Here is a 15,276-nt window from a genome sequence, read left to right on the forward strand (position 1 = left end):
AAATCTCTGTTCTTTTCACTGATTTGCCAGACTTATGTAAGACAGGAACTCATAATACCCTTAAAATGCAACAGATGACAAGTTACACTTCTATAGGACTTCAGGCAGATTAAAGGGAATTTTCAGTGGGTAAGTATTACCTTATAGAGAGGATGAGAAAGGTATGATAGACAAAACTGATGAGTAAAAGAATAGCAGTATATCCGATAGGCGAGAAAATGCATGTTGTATTACATATGATGAGGCTACATGAGGCAGTACACAATTGGGCAATAGTATAGAGGAATCTATTGAGATGCACAGCTGCTTCCAGTTTTGTTCTGCCTTTACACTACCGTAATTGTAAAAAAGGCATACAAGATATGAACAAATTATACATGTAAATAAATACAACTGCACTCCTCTTTTAAAATTTAATCAGTGGCATATATACATGCTCTCTGTTTCAATTTAAAAAATGCAATCAGAAGCTCCTACTAAAATGACTTTCAATACAAAACAAAATATCAAAGTGGTTAAAACTGGAAAATCAAAGTTTTTCTATATTCTTAAGAAACCAAAATGAGACATTCATTCCACTCTAGCAATTACAAAGCTAAATATACAGCCCAACAAGTACTAAGTATACCATCTATATGAGTTATCTATCATTTTGTTTAAGTCCATTCTCATGTAAATGGAGTGAATCAAATGTATACAACCTGTCAGTGCACTCACACAGCTTGAAGACTAATATGAAATTCCTACCCTTACACCCATGTAAAGTCTGATGATGATGCCGAGAAACAGTTTGACTGCTACAAACAAAACTAGCAAAAAATATTACAAAAAATTAAACTACTAAACTTCCATATGTTCAAATAAAAAGTTTTCTACACCAAGAAGCATCAGTGATATGGACAATAATATTCCTTGTTACTTTACTGACATACAGTATAAGGAATTATAGAATTTCTATGTAGTTATGCATCATCTGATATTTTCCATATACTATAACCCTGAATGTCAAACACACCTAATCTACCTTTAATTCAACAATTCAGATCTAAAGTCTGTGATATAGACCCTGCACTAATATTGATATGAAACAAGTCTTCTAGTGTGGTATACCACTCAAGATATCTGTCCAAGGCCTATCTTTAATGATAATTACCTGGATGTCCTTTACACTATCACGACTAACAACGACCAGCAGATTACATTCACTGTCATATGATTCCATTGTACAATATAAGTTCCAAGCCCTAAGATGACTAAGATGTTATATTTTCCATATTATCAAGCAAACTTTTTGATTTGGGTGGTGTATAGTTTGGGCTCAGTGCTCGTCCTCGATGTGCAAATGTGTAAAATGTTGGTCTGTTCCCCACAGTTTCCCAAGACCTGTAAAAGACAGAAGCATATTATATAAAAATTCATTGAGAATGTGTACCACTTTACCTATGTTAGAACTACTTAAAAAACTGTCATATTGCAGCAAGAAAATTTTTTATAAAAATAACGTCATGGGTAGCCACAGATAACAACAGGTCATTCCATCTACTCTGTGCACGTTCATCTTAGCTGACTTAAAAGCAGGAAAAATTTCTACATTTTGCACCAAGGCCTCACTAACTGATGACTTGTCAAGTTAAAGCATAATTATGCAACAGTTTATACTATACATCAATGTATTTTTTCATGGCTACTAAATTTTCCTGCCCTAGCAAGGTAGAATCAGGGACAATGACTAAATATACATTATCTTTAATCTATTCCCACTGAGATATACATAAGTACAAAACTGCAAACAACCTCACAATCCAAACAAATAATTTAATTACTGGATAACAAAGAAGACAAAGAACTTTACAAGAAATGAAACCTCATAACTATCAACTTTCCACCCCAAGATGATCTTTCAGGCGTGATGTGTCTACTTTCATCCTTGAATCTTAACATATGACATCTTCACTAAATCTGATCAATAGCTATTCTCTTAGTATCACTCCTTAAATATTCTTAGAACTTAAAGCATCACATTGAATCCTTTACATTGTCTTTTAGCACACTATTCATTCTTGTAGTTAAAACATACTATGACTGAAGTTCACCAATCTCTCATTTGCCATCATTCTTTAAAGCCAAAACATTCTTAAAGTTCATATATACACCATTCAAATGACTTCGATACATTATGTTACCTTATATACCTTTCTCACTTCATCATTCTTTATCTCCTATGTCCCAGTATTTAAAGACAGTTACTTACCTCTCCAGTTGCAATTTATTCAAATAGGACAGTGAAACCTAAGGTCTACTCAAAAATCATCTGTCTGAATATTCCATAATGCAAACTCCCAACGTTTCTTACCATTCATCAAGGTTCTATCTTCTTTTTTGTTTATTGTGAACATTACTCCCAAATACCTCAATTTCTTAAAAAAAAAAATTACCCAAATTTTCTGAGTAAAACTGGTTTTATGATGATTTTAAAATACCTAGCTCTTATAATGAAAAGCTGTTCTTACATGCTTTTATTCCAGTATCCAACACCACAACTCATCACTTCCTCAAGCTACTTTTTAATTCAGCAAGCAGAACATCAGCTGAACACAGCAACTAGGATGAGTTCCAATAGGTTCTAAAATGGTCCAGCCATACACCACAATCAACCCATTTCCTTTCCATACAGTGTGCATTGTCCCGTCTAAACAACACTAATTAACTATGACAATTTTATACATCCATGGTATACTTCCCATTTAAATCACATCATTTACTCAAACTGCTTTCTCTAAAAAAGTGATACATCAATCATATATACTCCCAATAACAATAAATTGTATCAAGAATCATGAAAAACTTCAACAGTCTTGATCTCAACTTCAATGTGAGACCACATTAGTCTATTTTCATCTGTACAAAGGATACCTTTTCATCAACAGGACTGTTAAAAAAATAATGACTTAACACCAGGAGTAATTGAAAGCAATACCATAAAAATGTTGCAAATAAACTTGACAAATACCTTGCTTCAAGTCTAAGGCTCGTGTCATGTATGCTTCTGTAGTATTAAATAATTTTAAAGTTATCTATTTACTTCCCTAATATCTTCACATGATATTCAGCATTTCCAATCTCTTCTATAACCATAATGCTTTTCATTAGCATTATACAACAACATAGTACCTGCCTATGTCAACTGTAAACATACAATGGGTAAGACAGAGAACAACAGGGTCCCCTGCAAGGTAGGAAAAAAAAACGTGAATTGAGAATAAGAGAAATTTTGAAAAACATTACTAATACGGCAAACAATGACTTGAAACTCTTCCATAGATTTCTTAAAGGCAAACCATTAATTAAAGAACAAATAAGTAGACTGAAGGGCCCAGAGGGATGGATTGTTATAAAGAGAAGAAACATGCAGAGCCTAATGCTACATACTGATTTGTATTTACAGTACTACATACATTACTGCCAACAAGGATATGGGAGGGAGGAAAGATCAAGGAAAAATATGTTAGCTATTGAAAGACCTAGCTTCGTATAAGGCACATGGTCCTCACGTAATCTAGGCGTGAGCTGTGTGGATTGTGTTTAAATTTTCAACAGGACATCTCATTATTTTTATCAAGAGTCTAATGGAAGAGGGATCATCACCAATGGAAAGGATGATAGCAAAATGTTAAGCCTCTTTTCATAGAATATGGAAAATGAAAAGACTGTACAAAAGTACCATAGGTAGGCAAACTCTGTAAAACTTTGGAAAAGATAGCAGGGAAGGAAACAGATTTATAAAGAAGCTGCAAAGAAAAAACTGCTAAGGTGTAGTCAACAAAGGTTTTGAGGTATGATGTTATGCATAATTAACCTAAACTCCCATGACTGAGTGTGCATGAGCCAAGAAAAAAATGCTAGATGAACTATGCTCCTGAATTAAAAGGAGACACCTGAAACTCTGCACACAATAGGCTGGTAAAAATAATTCAGGTATGCATTAGATGGGGAACAGCTCTGGTGTACCAATAATAATGTGAGCACCCCTTGGTGCTCAGTGAATTTGGCTTCGATAACCACAAAGTAAATGAATAACTCAATACTTCTCGCACTGAATGCAGAAATGATCCTTATATGGAAAAACCTGAGCAAGTAGCTAATGCATTCCAACTGCTGACTGCTTCTCTCCAGTAAAGAACTAATAAAGTAACTATCTCATAAAAACCCAACAGCTCCTGCAATTTCACACAGAGTTAACTGGAATATGGCAAGAGAGCAGTCCCACTGGTCAGAACAATGTATTCTGGGAAGAACAATGTATTTGAATTTATCAATCGGCTAATAATTTCAGAATTCAACTTAATGAAGTTGGTGACTGAATAGAGAATACAGTTTGGGTTCCTCATTAGGATTTCAGCATATGGTGACTTAACTTTATGGGCTTTATCTAAAAGGAAGGAAACACTGTTTATCCTTGGGTTTTATACTCCATGAGAAACAGACAGCATATCTATCTGAAACATAAATCTACAAGCCTAACTACTGACAGTCTAACAGACTTTCCTCTAAGCAAGCACTTTTATCATCCCAGTTCTGTTCTGAAGAGTGTTTGATTCTACACACTTCCTTTAGGGAAAATCAATAACAGTCTGATAATCAACACTAAATATCAATTCATTATCTATCAAGCTAGTGTTTCCATGAGTATCATCAATCACCCTACTGTATGAATGTGGGGTATATGATAATGATTACGTTACTAAGTAAACTTCAATGCAAGTCGATCACATATCTGTTGTTTAACTCCATTAAAGCAAGTAAACAATACTACTCAGTCAGCGTTTGGTGGCAATTTTCTTTCTCCCATGATTTACTCAACAAAACAGTGCTGTTGATCAACTAGAGGAATACAACTTAAAGATATTGTTAATGGTCATCATGATACTGGTGACACAAATTTTATATTTATACACTGGCTGAATACAGCTGATATTTTGCTACATGCGTACCATGTATTGAAAAATCAAACTCACTTATTTTGCAGTTGGACATTAGCTCGGATCTCCTTGAAGTCACCAGCAATGTGTAAGATGCCATACATTGCTAAAAGAAGACTCAGTAGGCCTTGAACACCAATCTGCAATTAAACAATTTTCAGTCTTCACTCTGACTGATGTTGGTGTAAAAAAAAAATATTTGTACACAATAATATACTCAGCCATTACCCTGAATAAAATCTTTATCAAATACAATTTCTACTATGAATTAAGGGAATGTATTTTCATAAATCACTCTAAGAATACAGATGCGAGTTCAAATTATAAATACATACTGTATGTAAGAATTCAGTATGTTTTGTTTGTAAACATGTAATGAGTGGCTTCACTGCCTAGTGCCTTTCAAGTGTCCAGGCAATGGATCCTGAAGGAAAAGCTGCTGAACTGATGACTTTGAAGCCTGCATCCCGAAGTGTATTGAGGACATCAGTTGGAAACATATATGGTTGTAGAACCAGTACCCGCTTCCCACAGCTTAATGTATTGCAATTTCCAAATGAGCCTGGCCTTTTTGAAACAACACCCCCTTCTCCAAGGACAAACCCCAAGGCCTCTAGAATGCAGCCATATACATCTTCACGTCTAAGCAGTGCAACATCAAGGCCTTCAACATCTACACCTGCTTGACCGGGAGTACCTTGCACAATCACATATGCCATTTCTGTATTAAATATTCATGCACTTCCTGAACTACTCAAAAGGTCACACTAAAAGTTTCTATTAATTCATAAAAAACCATATAAATTTCAGTCCTTCAAATGATGCTTTCCTTTATAACAAATGTCTAAGCCATTCCCTCATGCAAAGTATCACTTATGGTAAATCATTTCATGATCAATGTATTCATGTAAAGAATTTTCGATGTCAAAAGCCTTACAGGTTCATATGTGTATGTACTTCTAAATTCAACAGTATGTTATAGGTGGATTACAGTGATCCAGGCACTACACAGTGACTACACGCACGCTAAACACTGACTGGTCACAAGTTCCTGACGATGTGTTAGCTAGCAGTTGTGAGACTTTGGATTACAATGCTGGAAGTATGCCACCACTGGTACCAGCATTTGAGGGGCTTCTAAGCCCAGCCCTTTTTACTATGACTCACTGAAAGTCGTAGTCGGCAGTACTGTTTCTATATATATATATATCCTATGACCTAATTCTTGGCTGTGTCACTACACATCTCTCTGCCTGTCCATACCAAGATCCCTCTAACATTCACATACAAATATCTTCATATCTACTTTAAAAAAACAAAGTGAATGGGTTTTATGTTAAAAAAAATCCATAAACAGGTAGAAATTTTGGCAAACACATTAAAGAACATTGCTTCACTGAGGTTTTACCAAAATGGATAACCTTTACAAAACAAACAAGAAGGAAAATACTTTAAAAAAAGTTGTAGATTCAGAAAACAACTTTTTTTAACATAAACTTCTATCAAACTGTTGCTTGAATATCAAGTTTCTGATCACTCAGTTACTAACATTTTCAATATTTAGAACTTTAAGAAGGTAATGAAGATGTTCCAGTACAGTAATACAAATTTTCAAACTTTACTGATTTTTTATTCACCTGTACTTATGAACAACAGCTCACTTTATTTACCAGAGTACAAGCACACACACACACACTCACTACCTTGCTAATGCAGGAAATGTCGACTATGTATGAAAGAATATATATATATATATATATATATATATATATATATATATATATATATATATATATATATATATATATATATTTATTTATTATATTTTGCTTTGTCGCTGTCTCCCGCGTTTGCGAGGTAGTGCAAGGAAACAGACGAAAGAAATGGCCCAACCCACCCCCATACACATGTATATACATACACGTCCACACACGCAAATATACATACCCATACATCTCAATGTACACATATATATATACACACAGACACATACATATATACACATGCACACAATTCACACTGTCTGCCTTTATTCATTCCCATCGCCACCCCACTACACATAAAATAACAAACCCCTCCCCCCGCATGGGAGAAAGAATACTTCCCACGTATTCCCTGTGTGTTGTAGAAGGCAACTAAAAGGGGAGGGAGTGGGGGCTGGAAATCCTCCCCTCCCATTTTTAATTTTCCAAAAGAAGTGGATCCAGCACTCAGAATGACTGGGTTTGCAATAGATGAACTCAACCAGATATACACAGTACAATGGAACATTTCCTATTCTTTACATGTCTACCTAATTTTTTCTTTTTTACTCTTAAAGTATACAGTACTGAAAAATTCATATCCTGAACATACTTTGGATTTGGGAATTGTCTTCAAAAATATCAAACATTTCTGAAGCATTCAACATCAGATTTATACTCACATCAGTTGGTAGAGAAGTAAAATCTTGTTCTGTGACTCTCATGTATGCTCGATCTGTGCACCAACAGACATCCACCACATCAGCATGAAGGTTGTGAAATAAACAAAATATCAGAGACACAAACTCTTTTTCTTAACCCTTTGGCTGATCAATGAATTTCCAGCTGCAGTTCTAAAATGAAGAAATTCTCAAACAAAATATGAAAATGTAAACTGATCCTTTTTTAATACTTTTTAAGAAACTAAACCATTTTGTTTCCATGTCTTCATATTTCTTGAAAACACATGAGAGAGAGAGAGAGAGAGAGAGAGAGAGAGAGAGAGAGAGAGAGAGAGAGAGAGAGAGAGAGAGAGAGAGGAGAGGAGAGGAGAGGAGAGGAGAGAAGAGAAGAGAGAGAGGAAATGAAGAAATATGAAAAGTATTTACAGGTGATGGTTGCAGGCTGGTATAAACCTTTTGAAACACTTGGGTTTAGAGAGATGAAAGCAGCCTGTTGTTGCCAATTTGTAAACACTCTATCAAAATCATTGTTTGTTGTATCGTATCAAATACGACATGCTTACACAACTTGACATTATAACATCCATAAAGTATCTAAATATCAATAAAAACAAAGAAAAAAGTTAAAAGAATCACTAAGTAGGTGGCGACTAACAGATGTTGTCATCATTAAAGTGTGAGGTTTCAGTCAACTGCCACATGGCATAGCACCTTACTGGGCCCTAGTCCTGTTTCCTGTGTGAGAGAGTGCTGGCAAACAGCATGGATGTACGAGATTTGGACAGCTATGGCCTACGGTCCTATTTGGTGGTGTAAACAGTAATAAGATTTATGATTAAAGTCATAACTAGCAGCCTAAGGGTTAATATGCATGTGAATATTATTACACCTACACATAACATAGTACAATATTATCATTGTTAACAGTAACAGTTCAAATTCAACACAACTTTTGCGTGTAATGCATACACACCAGTTTCAAGACCATATCACTTGTCTCATCCAAGAAAGTTTGTATGTATGTTAAAAAAGCAATAATAATATATATACAAGTACAGTAATAGTATACAAGGAAGTTAAGAGCAGAGAAGAGAAGCTATTCAGCAAGTACCATAGCTATAATTGTTCTGGGACCATTACTCTTCTTGATATATGTGAATGACTTACCAGACTGTAGGGATTCCCACTTAAATTCACTTGCAGATGATGCAAAGTTCATGGAGAGCAAAATATGTGAATCGCATATATTTACAAGGGGACCTTAACAAACTCCAAAATTGGTCTGCATCACAGATAATGAAGCTAAATCTAAGAAAATGTAAAGTAATGAGGATAGTCACAGTGCAAGAAGGCCCAATGTGATTATTAATAAACAGGAAATAAGCTGCAGGTATGTGTGTGGGAGAAAGATTACAGGGTAGACATCATCCTTTACTGTGCTAGGATAAGGAAAAATTCAACACACTGTTCACTTTATAATATTACTTGTTCATATCTTATGTTAGGTCAAAACTAGAGTATAAGCATGCTTCTCATGTTTGGTTAACAGACCTAAAGAAACAGAAAGACCACACAGATAAGGTTCAGAGAAAGGTTACACTGATAGTAACAGAATTATAAAAGATGAGTTACAGAAAAAGGGTTGAGGCTCCTAAATAAGCCCACCATGAAAGAAAGAAGAGTATAAGGTGATTTGTTTACAAAACAGTGTTGATGTAGACAAAGAATAGTTATTTGAGAGATGTAGTGGCAGAAATACTTAAGGATGGGCCATGAAATTAAGTTACATGATAGCAGAGAATGTCAAGAGATGGGGCCCTACAGGTGGAAAACTTCTCGGTAAGGCATAAATACATATTTAGAACTATGGAATTCCGTAGGTTAAGAGATGGTGTAACACAGGTATAAAACTTTCTCCCCCTAACAAACATACGTTATCTAAGCAGCCTATAGGTACAGACAATATAATCTTTAGAGTGTGACTGCATCACTGAACTTTATAATCAATTAGGGCAATCCACAGAAATACTTGAGGACTGTAGAACTGATGAAATACACCTGTGATACTGTAGGTAACCCAGCCAAAAAAACATACGACAACTATTTATGGATGCATCTGCTTTAGTTCACTGATATTGATGATAATGGTACCATTGAATTCCTAACATTAATAGAGATAATGTAAAGTGGGGAATTTTTAGGAGTAACACCTCCTAACCCACCAATATTAACTTCTCATGAAGTGGGCAAGGCTTTTACTCAGTGGGACACTGTGGCATAAAAGCATGACATCACCTGTTCAAAGTAAGAAATCCAACAATACCAATTCCATCAAAATCTGTTTACTAGAATAGAAAGAACGCCTATGGCTTCTGGAAGTATTTTGTGATAGTCTTTGTGAGTAGCAAAGAGATGACGATATAAGGGGGTTACAATGATCTGAGCATATGTATGTAAACATAAGGGCATTTGTAGATAATAAGAAAAACTATAAAAACTTCCCTAACTTCTTCCAACAACCCTAATTTACTATAATGTCAAAGGTAACTGGAAAAAATATTTGAATGTTATGTCACCTGCATTCAAATCCTGGGAAGAACGTTTGCAAAGTATGTTTTGTCTTTAATGAGTGTATGTACTTCCTACAGCTGCAAGCAACTCATATGGGTATATCTGTAGGAGACGGACATGCAAGAAAAAAAAATTATAGATAACGATAATGGTAACAATAAAACTTTTACAATGTTCAGAGTGTTTATAGCGTGTGGTATTTCAGAAGTAACTCTTCTAACTCCATCAAGGTTTTATAAAGTGGGCAGGGCTTTGAAGCGCAGGGAAACAGCGGAGTAAAAAAAAAACACTCAAAAATGAATAACTAAGAGTACAATTGCATTCATAAGAATTTAACTCAAATCCAGCCAGGCGTATATGAACAAGTGGGACACCTACAGTCTCCTGATATTTTCTAATGTCCTCAATACCAGAAAAGTAACCGTCCAGATATTTTCTGATATCCTCAATACCAAAATAGTAACCGTCCAGATATTTTCTAATATCCTCAATACCAGAATAGTAACCGTCCTGATATTTTCTAATATCCTCAATACCAGAATAGTAACCGTCCTGATATTTTCTAATATCCTCAATACCAGAATAGTAACCGTCCTGATATTTTCTAATGTCCTCAATACCAGAACAGTAGCCGTCCTGTGGATGGCCAAAATACATTTATTTGGTACTCGGTCTGATTCTGGAGAGCTTTATTCGGTTCCTATGTTGATAGACAAACAGAACGAAGCTGTAACACAAGAAAGTCCTTTCCAGCAATTTTCACAGAGAATGATTAATATACTACATTATCCTCCCCTGATCTAGCTTTCAATATGTAAACAGTCCACTCATATATCTAACATCCATATGATTTTCTTGTGGTGTCCCTCAACTGATGCACTTAGTTTTTCCCCCCTGATATTCATAATCCTCACTAATATAACTTAATTTCAAATTACATAATAAAATGTGATACCCCCAAACCACGCTCCACGACTTAGGGAAACACGACAAGGCAGAAGAAAATCGCTAAACATTCAAAACCAGTTTCAGTGCGAAGCAAAGCTGGTGATTCAGCTTTACCCCAAAAAAAAAAATAGAAAATTGAATTCGTGCTGCTTACTTAATTACTTACGCTGCGCAGCAGAGTAACCTGCGTGGAAAAGGGAAAGAATTCCTGCCAGAAAGGCTAATCTAGCCCACACCAACGCCATCTTTGTTTGATCGCTTACTCGCCCAAACCATCATCACTTTGTGCTCATGGCATTTCACACACACACACCCCTCGTTAAACTTCAAAATAACATGACAGACAAGTGGTTTAATGAAAAACTTCTCAAGATTCATTTCTTTATCCTAAACTCCATTTGTTAGCCTATCGCGTGGAACATTGCAGATTAAACCGATCCTAAACTGTTTTATTCCTTTTTTTTTTTTTTTTAAGCAAATAGACGAAGGGACTCTGTGGCATTGTATATTAAGGTATCTCCATAACGACAAATATGCAGTTTAGAGCTATTGGACGAAGCTTTTTAAAGAGAGCAGGAGTTTTGCTTCCAAGGTGGACATCAAGAACGCTACTTCGAGGATGACACAAAAATAATATTCGGTTTCATATATGAAAACCCAGTTCAACCCAAAATCATTTACCAGAATTCTATCCACTCGTTTTGATTCTGCTTGAAACACTTATCAAGCTCCATCAGCTGTGTCAAAAACTGTCTAATCTTGATGTACCATCTGTTTTTTTCCCCTTATGTATTACGTCATTTCTATAAAACGTCACGTCGCAAACATAAAGTTATGTACACGTTTAGTGTTGCTGGGGAGGGAGTAATGAGTCCAACATTTCTGATGATATTTTGATTCCTCCTTAGTGTGCCTTACAAGTGCTTCATTATATTAAACTGTATTATGGAAGCGAATGAATATCATAATTGAAAAAAGAAAATCTGTCTACCTCGCCCCCACCCACCCACACACACACACACACAAGTAGTGGCAAAAACATTTTATACGTGATGCCCATAAAGCCGAGCATTATCTTTTATATACATAAGTGAATGTTCTATATATATATATATATATATATATATATATATATATATATATATATATATATATATATATGCCTACATGGCAACTTTACAACCCACTCCAGGCAATGCAATTGCGTCAGTTCAGCTCAGTTATGCTGCTTTGGCAGTGGTAGTCAACCTCTGTAGGTTTGAGAGTGTACTCTTGACGTTGAGAGGTCGATATACATTAGCCCTCTCACACCTCCTTTGACGTGGAAGATGAGTCTGAACAGTGAGTCAATCTCACTAGTTCTTGTCCGTGCGTCAATGTGCGTCACGACTCAAGCATTTTCCCTCTCAACCGGAAGTTCGGAGCGCAAGTCTACCTGTTTTCTGCCTGTTAGACATTGCTCGTCTTCCCTCGGGCCAACGTCTTTCTCAGGAGTGATTTGACGGTGGCAGCAGCAGCAGCAGGTGCTCTCGTCATTATTTATTCCATGACAAAAAGAATGAAGATATTGAGGGGGAAATGTGGTTAAGGCGGCTAATTTTCTGCACGTCAAAATGTGTCGCTGAGTGAAATGGACTCTTAGGCTTTTGAAAAACTTTACGTGAATGACAGCAGAGGATTTTGTAACAATAATTAACCTTACATGTAGGACCTAGAACTGCGAAGAAGGATACAAAATTAGGAAGAGCCTGGCTAAGTTACTCGACGTTATTTCGCTTCAGGGAACTCGTATAGCAGCCTGCAGTATATATATATATAATGAAGGTATCCAAGCAACGCATTATGAATAATTAAAAAATAATGCAGCAGTAATATTTATTTAACTTATTAGCATAAAGTTTCGCTTTGTAAATTCTAAACATGTAAAGTTGCGTGCTACCAAAATATTATAATGTGTAGGGAATGAAACCGGTTACAAATATTATATAATCACATCCTCGGTTATATTTCTCGACAATATAAATCAACTCTTCAATTCAATTTTTGCCGATAAGAAAGTGACTGCCACAGGGTGCAACTGTAATTACTAATCTACAGAAATGAGTGGCACAGAGAAACTGTTTCTTTATTTTCCATCCACGCTTGAGGGATGGCTCTACACATCTACTTCATTTCAAGATAAGTGCCAATTTCCTCACACTGTCTTGGTGTTGTGGAGGGCAAATACATCATCATTCAAGCCCCATTTCACGGTGACTGTTACTCTCTGTTAATGACAAGTCTAATCTTAGCAAGGTTCTATTATGCACTCTCGCACGTGGACGCAGACTACAACTTTTCACATTTGTAGATGTTGGCTGCCATGGCGGGGTCTTGCAGGATGCTCTGCTTCACATGAAATCCAGAGGATGGCGGCATTTTGGGCCTGCCTGCTACCCGGACTGAACAGGGCGATGACATATGTGTTTGTGGTCGACGAAGCATTTCCTCTAACATACCGCATAATAAAGCCTTATCCGGGCAACCACGAGGAGATGGGAACAAAGGAAAGGAGTATTCAGTTGTTATGAGAGGTGCTTGTGTACATGACCCTCTCAGGGGAAACCAAAGTTCCAGAAATGTTGACACACCACAGGGAACATTTGACCATAAAGATGAGAGGATGATAACCTTACTTGTAGCTGGAGATGAGAGAGCAGTTCTGAAATGTCATCCTGCCTTCCTTCCCAAAACCGTACAGGAGAAGACAACAATGAAGGCGATTCAAAGAGTTCCTAGCCCTTTAAAGTATTCATAGGTGGATTAGACTACATTTGGGAAATAAGTACATGTAATCTATATATATATATATATATATATATATATATATATATATATATTCTATGTAATTTCGATCCCTACCCCTATTTTCGGCAATTTACATATAGCATTTTCAAGCGAATTTTGAAAATGTTTTCAACGTTTTAGGAAATACGAAGAAAAGAACACGTTTTATATATAAAGGTAGTGTATCCTATCTATCTATCAATCTCTCTATCTATCTATCTATCTATCAATCTTTCTATCTATCTATCTATCTATCTATCTATCTATCTATATATATATATATATATATATATATATATATATATATATATATATATATATATATATATATATATTCTAGTACAATATTTAGACAGTTGTATACTACATCGTTAAACGGAAAGGACCCTCAATTACGTGCAAGTAGAAAAAATCATAACGTGTGCTGGGTAGTGTACCGTACATTAGAGTACAAGGTACTATGAAACATACAAACCAGTGTACCGAGTAACATATAAATTGCTGTGTCGTGCACCATGTAAACTGGTGTACCGTGTACCATGCAAACTAGTGTCGTGTACTACTAAGCCATCGACATTAGTGACATATATTTTTCTTTTACGTAATTTTGTGTCACCTATGCTGTAAATGCCCACTTGTATTGTACGGGGAGGGAGTTTTACACTTGTGTTGCTCCGTCTCCTGAACTTTCTAATTTTGTCATATAAACATTTCAGCTTCAGCAAGCTGTCCTTTCAAAATTTTCACTGATTTCATACGTCCAGTTACTGGCATACATCGTTACATCATTTGTGACAATTTCGTCGCCTATGTCATGGTTTCCCGATGTTACATCATTTGTGACAATGTCGTCCCCTGTCATGGTTTCCCGATGTTACATCATTTGTGACAATTTCTTCACGTTATGACTACCGGATGTACCGACTCGGCATTATTCTAAATAATGTGTGTCTGTCAACGACAACAAAATGGTTTGAAATTTTTTTAAAAGGGATCCGTTCAACCCTTACTCTTCTTTCTTCCATGGTGGACAAACCAGAAGCGTATAACCTTCCCCTGTGACTCAGTTCTCTTAATTCCAACACCACCTTTGTTACCTTTCACTGGTCCTTGTGTTAGTTATTTGTGACTCTTTCAGCGTGTTAACAAAACTTTGATAAGCGTGTTTTAGGCTGGCCCACCGTTGAGTATGTGCAACTTGCTGAATATTACTTGATCCATATAACTGATCGCTGTTTCAGTATTTGCCAACAGACACTTTGTTTCTTTTATTAGTCTCCCAAGTCGAGATCCTGGCAGCAGATTGCCGTAAAAGTTGAGTGACTACCTCGACTTTCTTAAACATAGACTCCTGTGTCCCAACTTTAGTACGTTTATTCGAGTTCAATTTCATCAACCACGAATTAGACCAACTTTGGAGTTTGCTTAGGTCCCCTTGTACGGTGGTGTAATCCTCCTCCCCCCCACCCCACCCCCTCGCTTTTCTTATGAGTTAAATGTATAAATGACAGGGTGGCAGGTATACGA

General features: G+C 36.1%; 1 protein-coding gene across 1 annotated transcript; it reads right to left on the reverse strand.

Annotated features, from left to right (window-relative positions):
• Positions 1 to 399: 399 nt before the first annotated feature.
• On the reverse strand, positions 400 to 11,231 carry EMC5 (ER membrane protein complex subunit 5). The gene is made up of 4 exons (XM_071672022.1): positions 11,090 to 11,231; positions 7,405 to 7,457; positions 5,016 to 5,119; positions 400 to 1,383 (listed from the first exon to the last, which is right to left on the reverse strand). Exons 1-4 carry the CDS (start codon positions 11,166 to 11,168, stop codon positions 1,254 to 1,256), a joined length of 366 nt encoding a protein of 121 aa, XP_071528123.1. The 5' UTR covers positions 11,169 to 11,231; the 3' UTR covers positions 400 to 1,253.
• Positions 11,232 to 15,276: the final 4,045 nt, after the last annotated feature.

Source organism: Panulirus ornatus, chromosome 2 (assembly GCF_036320965.1).
Source record: "Panulirus ornatus isolate Po-2019 chromosome 2, ASM3632096v1, whole genome shotgun sequence".
In the NCBI taxonomy this organism is placed as follows: domain Eukaryota; kingdom Metazoa; phylum Arthropoda; class Malacostraca; order Decapoda; family Palinuridae; genus Panulirus; species Panulirus ornatus.